Source organism: Chiloscyllium plagiosum, chromosome 6, assembly GCF_004010195.1.
Source record: "Chiloscyllium plagiosum isolate BGI_BamShark_2017 chromosome 6, ASM401019v2, whole genome shotgun sequence".
NCBI lineage: Eukaryota > Metazoa > Chordata > Chondrichthyes > Orectolobiformes > Hemiscylliidae > Chiloscyllium > Chiloscyllium plagiosum.
The window spans coordinates 11,002,104-11,009,737 of NC_057715.1; the positions used below are offsets into that span (position 1 = coordinate 11,002,104).

The 7,634-nt window shown below is 44.7% G+C and overlaps 1 protein-coding gene across 1 annotated transcript in view; it reads right to left on the reverse strand.

The window, feature by feature from the left end:
- LOC122550450 (insulin receptor substrate 2-like) overlaps positions 1-7,520 on the reverse strand; it is a 45,133-nt gene extending 37,613 nt beyond the window's left edge. Inside the window, exon 1 of the mRNA XM_043691192.1 lies at positions 4,162-7,520. Coding sequence (XP_043547127.1) covers positions 4,162-7,516 — 3,355 coding nt within the window. The 5' untranslated portion in view covers positions 7,517-7,520. The remainder of the gene's footprint in view (positions 1-4,161) is intronic.
- Between the last annotated feature and the right edge of the window lie 114 nt (positions 7,521-7,634).

Below are 7,634 nucleotides of genomic sequence, written 5' to 3' on the forward strand. Positions count from 1 at the left end.
GTTTCCAAATACCTTGGGCAGGCCCAAATGAATTGTCCTGTTTGGTATCAGAATTCTTAAGTGACATTGCACCTGGTGTCCTGAATAAGATTCAATCCAGACAATGACGAGTGTATGTTGCTCAACAGGTCCTGTTTCAAAGCCAGCCCTGTGCCTGTGTGACTAAAAGTGTTCTAATGGCTCCAAATGTTGGTATCAGTATCTGAAGTCGAGAGTGTGGTGCTGAAAAAACACAGCAGGTCAAGCAGCATTTGCAGGGCACGAGAATTGACGTTTTGGACAGAATTTCCTGATGAATGGCTTATGTTCGAAATGTCGATTCAGCTGCTCTTCAGATGCTGCCTAACCGGCTGAGTTTTTCCAGCGCCACACCCTCGACTCTTGAACTCTAGCATCCGTAGTCCTCACTTTCTCCCATCAGGAGCTGAAGCTCTCAAGATGTTCATGTTTAGGCATTTTGAAGACTGTATCAGTGGTCATGAACATTTTCTAAATGACATTTAACATCACACAAAATGTACACTTCATGCAATCAAACCAAAGGATTATTCACTTAGGTCCATTTTGGGGACAGTGCAAAAGCTTGCAGCAGACCCACACCAGCACTTGGTCGAAATACAGCCCGAAACCCACCACACTAAAACTTGTAAAGACACTTCAAAGAATAGACAGGGTAGCTGTAGATAAGATGTTTGGCCCAATTGGGAAGTCTAGCATCAGAGTCACAATTTAAAAATAAGGGGGATGTCACTTAAGTCTGAGAACAGGAGGTTTTTGTTTTTTACTCAGAGGGTTGGAAATCTTCAGAATTCTGTACCACTGGAGGCTCAGTGTTTGGGTGAGGTTAAGGGAGAGACTGATGGATTTATAATCACCAGTGCCATAACAGAGATGGGTGAAAGGCATTGAAGTGATTGGTCAGCCATGATCAGATTGAATAGCAGAGAAGGCTCATTGGGGCTAGATGGCCTTCTGTTGCTGAATGTTATTAGATTGTCATGTTTATACGACCTATGCTAAGATTCATTTGTCTACAGTAAACTGTTTTAATGCTAAAAACATCCATTTTGCTTATACTTGGACTATGGCATGGTGGCTCAATTGTTAGCACTGCTGCCTCACAGCACCAGGGTCCCTGGTTCGATTCCGGCCTCGGGTGACCGTGTGGAGTTTGCACGTTCTCCCTGTGTCTGTGTGGGTTTGCTCTGGTTTCCTCCCACAGTCCAAAGATGTGCAGGTCAGGTGAATTGGCCATGCTAAAATCGTCCATAGTGTTAGTTGCTTTAGTCAGAGGGAAATGGGTGTCGGTGGGTTACTCTTCAGAGGGTCGATGGGGACTGGTTGGGCCGAAGGGCCTGCTTTCCACATTTAATTGAATCTTAAAAGTGCTGCTAGACCAAAACTGAATACCCTCTGAAAGTTATTTTCTCATCATAAATAAAGCTAAAACCGGTGTTAAATTGTAATCAAAAAGTGTGGGAATTTAAAACAGAGATTTTAAAAATCCCTTTCAATAACATAAAATGTTATTAACATAGCAAAAAGTCCAAACATTGCTTCAGAGAAGTGGAGTGAAAGAATGAACACTGAGCTAAAGCAGATTTTAGGAGAGTGATCAAACATTAAGTCAAAAGAAGGGTTTTAATCATGTTATTAAAAGGAGAAAAATGAGTCAAGCTTTTCATGACGGAATTGCAGAGTGTGGCAGCTAAAGACAAAGGTGGGGGAGCAGGAGATATATAAGAGCAAAGCAAAGAAGGTTCTTTTTTAACCTTTGTCAAATTATTGTTCCTCTTGAAGGTGTGGGGGGAAAGAGTTCATTCTCCTTCTTTAATACAATTGTGCATTTAAATAAAGCCAACTGAAATTTTCTTCAGAATACTCATCCGGTTACCATCTTTCGTCTTTAGTACTTTACGGATGCTCTCAGGAATCTTTGGTAAACAATTATTAAGCACTCTGCCCTGGAACGTGTGCACACACTTTGTGTGCTTTGTACATTTTGTTCTTAGCAGATTAACAGACCAACAAAAGAGCCTTAGATGCAGAAAGTGGCTCAGATTCCTATCCATCGATGCTCATGCTGCAATCTATTTCTCAGATTAATCTCCCTAAAATGAGGCAATTTCTCACTGTATACAATTCCATGACTTTAGAGAAACACGCCAACTAGTGCCACGTACAGAAATGAACAGCTCTCTCGTTGCCCCTAGCAAAAGCAGCTAATAAAGTAAATAAATCACAGACAGGCTGGCAGCTAGTAGTACTAGACTACCAGTTACAAACAAGCTACATTTTTCAGTGCCTTTTTGGCATCCAAACGTGCTATTTAACATGAATGAACAGAATGTGGTGTCTTTTTGTTCAGTGGTGCTGATCCAATTTTGCAACAGATCAGCCCAGTGACTAATCAGACACACAGTTCAATTCAACCACCGTATAAAATAACACAATTTCCTGATTAAATGTGTTATAGGAATCTTACAATAACATACTGACATCATTTTGAACAAGCCTCAGCTTGTTAAAAGTGATTTTCTTTTCATCTAATACCTGTGCCAACTAGTCTGCAAACAAACTAAAAGCATTTCACTTTGTATTTTATGACAATAATGTCACTAGTGTTCCACAGGACTGAATGTGAACACAGCCTGATCAGAAATGCTCACAGTACTACTATTAACCAAATGAAACTGCTTTCAAAAAATGTATTCATCAGAGATTGTGTGTTTTTCCATCGAAATGACTAAAGTACCTGGCTCAGATTTCAGCAGAAGTCAGAGGCATACACAGTAGTTAATCTCACAAATCATATGTTCTGAAATAACTTACTGCTTAAGTCATACATAGGAACAAAAAGCATATGAACCATGATATTATATAAACATGTGGAATATCCTGGTACCGTAATACTGAGACATTTACAACTTCTATCTCGACACATTTCTACTTAATTACCAGCACAACTATGCGTCCAAACATCTAAAATCTGTTTCAGTTCTTCCCTAGCACAGATGTAGTACTGCTGTGAAACCCAGCTATCAGTGTAGTAGCTTCCCTGTGTCAAACTAAACCCAAAAAGACAGCTGCTACTCAGCTTTTGGTTTCAGTTTGACTAACCAACAGAACTGAAAATCCCAAAGTAAATGAAAATCAAGACTGTAATGAGAGATAAACTGATTGCTTCCACTTGTGCTTAAATTTGTGCTTCAGATCCTGAAGCACCAATATAAATTCTCAATAAATATTCACAGGAGCATTCATCACATAAGAACTCCAACACTGGAGTTCAAACTTTGCATTATTTTAACTGTATTTTCTATATGCTGCACTTTCAATCACCATGACTGCTCTTAATATTGATTTCATGATTAAACAGATCACTGAAGAGATTCCTCCTCCTCTCTACAACATAAACACCAACCTCCACTCTTGCTCCCTTGCCTTTCCCTTTGCCTTTGATTGTAGCTGTGCTTAAATTCTAAACAAAGATTAATTCGGCTGGTTAAATCCAAAATAAGTATTCCATCTCTGATTTTTCTTTCATGTCCCCACGTCTTGAACTCTGTCATCTGATAAGGTAGTTTACACAATGTAAAAAGCAACAGGCAATGCCACTCTAATTGTAACAAGCTGGACATGAACATTTAATTTAAAAAGAGCTTGATGTTTAATGGGCAATGCTACAACATTTTGCCTTTAAGTAAACCAAAGGAAAAGGAATATTGAAAGTCTGTAAGGAGTGGAACTTATAACAGCGAGGGTTTTACATGAATGCTTCACTTTCAGTGTTTGACATAACACAAAGTACACTGTTTGTCTCCCCACCTTCAAGAGGTAACTGCAATTATCAACAGCTTCCAGGCAGTTCAGCAATAAAAAGTGCAGATGGCTTATTTTGGGGGGGTGGAGTGGAGTGAAGTGCAGACGTGCATTCAATTCTAAGTAAAATGGCAGAGGAATAACCAAATGCCTCTAAAGTACTTTCCCACCTACCTGCCAAGTTTCATATTTGAAAAATCATTGTGAATGCCTGCAAATTCAAACTGCCTATCCATAAAAGAGCAACAACACTGGTTACTCGCACATTCAAACATACAGCAATACATGCTTAGAACTGAACAAAAATCTTAAAAAGATAAACATAGATAGTTGACAAACCTTCCACAGCAGCAGCCCGGTCCAAATTCTTTGATACAAAGTCTATTCTGGCGTATGTGCTGGCATCTGAACCATTAATACTTCCTTTGGCTTGAGGAGTTGATCGACATCGTATTAGCTTCTCGCATCTCGTCAAATCATCATCCATTAAATCTAAGGCAATGTAGTTCAGCCCGTTCTGGAAACCAGTGGAGGTTTTGCGGCACATCGGGCTTCCTTGTTCCTCTTCAGCTTCATCATTCTTTCTGAGAGAAACATTCTCAAATGAAGCAGAACTGTGTCTCTTGGGATCGTGAGCAAATGAAGGCGAAACAGGTGTGACCGTTGTGGTGGAAGAGAACGTTTCTGAGCTATGACGCCTTCGCCCCTGGGGATCGGCGCGGATTACTTTTGCCCCTCGATTGGGATCGGGTGGCAGACTCGGAAGCATGAAAACCTCAACCGGAGGCATCTGATCAATCAGGGATAGTCTTTTCACACCAGTGGTGGGGCTTGCCACTTGGATACTTTCATGTTTTGGTGAAACGGATAGTGAAGTTGTTGTAGCCATTCCAAAAGTCATATCTGTATAATCAGTCTCGTCTTCCAAAGGGCTGGGGAGGTAAGATGTCCCAACCTGACCTTTAAGGTAAATGTCAGTCGGGTGGTTGATGCTGGAGCACGCAACTGACGATCCAGAGGCTGAATCAAAGGAACCGCAAGGAACAACTCCACTCTTTGGTGACTGAGAGTTGAGATCGAGGTTCATGTAGTCAGACACTGCTGACTTCCTTTGAGCATTACCGCATTCCTTGGAAGATAAGGAACTTTGTAATGACACAGCAGGTGGGGAGTACACAAATTTGTTGTTGAAATCAATATTAATATATTCTCCTGGGCTCTTTGGTTCTGGGGGTAAAGGATGCTCATTTGTACTTGGTAATGTGCTGGCTCTCAACTTGTCCAGTGACAATCTCGTGGGTCTCATCGCTCTTCCTCTGGACACTAAACTATCTGTCTGACTTTGCCTCCCTGGCGAACGAGAAGCATGACTGACAGCACAAGATGTGCCAGACTTCGCATTAAATGCTGGTTCTTCAAGAATAACACTGCCCGGCGAATTCATCAAAACATAATGATCATTTTCACCATTTTTCTGACACTGGGGTTTGTAAGATCGGGGTAATGAGTGGAAGGAGTAGCCGGGTTTGGGAACATCATCACCTACAGGGTTGAAAAAGTAGTCTGGAGGAGTCACTGATGCACAACAGTCAATAGGAGACATGTTCATATATTCATCATGGTTAAACTTTCCATCAGAGCTTTCAACAGATAACTTTGACCCACACCACATTCTCATGTATCCACTTGGGTCAGGCGAGCAGCTCCCAATCGGAGAAATGTTCTTGTATCCATTTGCATTCACTTGAGAATGTGATCGGGGATTAATGATTTGTTTTGGGGCAGAAATACTTTTCGGGCTCATTGGCATGTAATCATCACTTTTGTTAGGTGCCGGTGCTACTCCAGGAGTCATTGGCATATAACCGTCATCACCAAGGTTAGTGGAGCCAGAGCTCCTTTGGGACCCTATTTCAATGTCGCAGTAATCTTCCGGGTAAGGATTGTAGGCTACTTTGGGGGAGGCAGTGTGTGACAGACGTCCAGAGCTCCCCATGCAGGTAGCTTTCATTAGAGTATATTCATCTAATGAAACTGAAGAAACCTGTGATGTGGCTTTCTGACGGCACGGAGTTGTTAAAGAGTAAGTTCTCTTCCTGTAGCTCTTCTCCAGTTCTGCACTTTCATCCCTAGCTGTCTGATAACAGCCAGCATTAAAGTGGCCAGCACTGTGCCTTTCCATTAACATATATCCATACAATTCACTGCCTTCTCGAACAGGTGGTGTTTCAGTGAGGGACTCGGGTGTGTTACTTCGGTTTCCCACATAATGTCTTAAATCGCCCGGGCTGGAACCGTACTCGTCAAAAGAAATAAAGCCACCATCGCTCGGGGAACCTGAAACAGATGCACTGCCACTGGATGGTCTAGGTATGGTGTCTGATGCAGATCCGTGCCCGCTGCTCGAGGACAGACTCACTGGACTGGTGGCCGATGGGGGCGAATGGGACATTGGCATAGACATTGACCGACTGTGGTGAAGAGAACTGTGAGGGATCACTCTGGAGTTCCTGCACATGGTACTCGAACGGCTAAAGTGTGTTCTCACCATGCTGGGGCTGATGGGGTTTCTGGTCATTGACTCGGGTCGGCACATGGTACTGTCGCCTTCACTGGCAGTCCTCATGCGGCACGAGGTGATCTTATTGGCCGTTAGCGGGGCGTTGACGCTGTCAGTCCTCGACCTCCTCTGGAGACCGGTCTGGCTGGGCGGCAGGTTGTTCAGGTGCCGCCTGGTGGGCACGGTGATGGGGTTGGAGCCCGAGGACTGGCTCTTGCTGCGGGGCCGGAACTCGCACAGCTCCTTCATCGCCTTCATGGCCTCCAGGATGGTCTCGTGGATGTGCTGCGCCACCACCGAGTCGTCGACCTGCATCCAGAGCTCGCCGGGCCCGGTCGACGCTGACCTACCCACCTCCATGAAGAAGAAATTCTCGGAGTGCCCACAGCGGCGGATGTTCATGAGCTGCAGGTTGACAGAGGGGACCTGGGAATTGAGCTTCACAAAGCCCATGCTCTTACTGGAAAGGCACAGCATGTAAAAGCCGGTGAGGTTCTTCGCTTGCCCCAAGCCTTTGGGCTTCAGGTTGACCTGCCACACTTCCTTGTAGAGGGCAGAGGCGGGGGTGAGCAGACCATAGCCCACCTGGTCGTGCTGCAGGAGCTGGTCCTGGTTCAGCAGCTCAGTGAGGGCGTGGAACCAACTTTCCTGCTCCTGCTCGCTGTCAGCCGCCACAGCCAAATACTCGTCCTTGGTGTAGAGGGCGATGAGGTATTTGTGTTTGGCGTCTGCTCTCTTGTTGATGTTCAGGCAGCTTTCCAAAGGGATCACTCTCTTCGCTGCCGACTTGTTCCTCCACTTCTTCTCGTTCTCGTAATACTCCAGCCGAGCCGGGCAATCGCCGCTCCGCTCCCTCAGCACGAAGAACCTCTTGTGCCCGTGTTTCTGTTTCTTCAAGTAGCCGCATTTCTTCACTTTGGGGAAACAGAGATGGCCCCCCACGCCCGCCTTTAACACGGGAGGACTGGCCATCTTTCCCCCAACAACACCAGCCGCTGCAGGTTTCTGCTCCTCTCTGTTTTCTCTGCTCCTGTCCCTCTCTCTCTCTCTCTCTCTCTGCCGGTACCAGAGTGGAAGTGGGAGCTGTAAATAACACACACACACACATTGACTGGCTGCACAGCAAAACAACATGTGACCTCCCTCCCCACACACACACACACACACACACGGCACCGCGCAGGGAAGGTGCAGGGAACAGCTACAGATAAATACTGGGAAAGGAGGGGAGGGGAGGGGAAGGGGGGAAAGG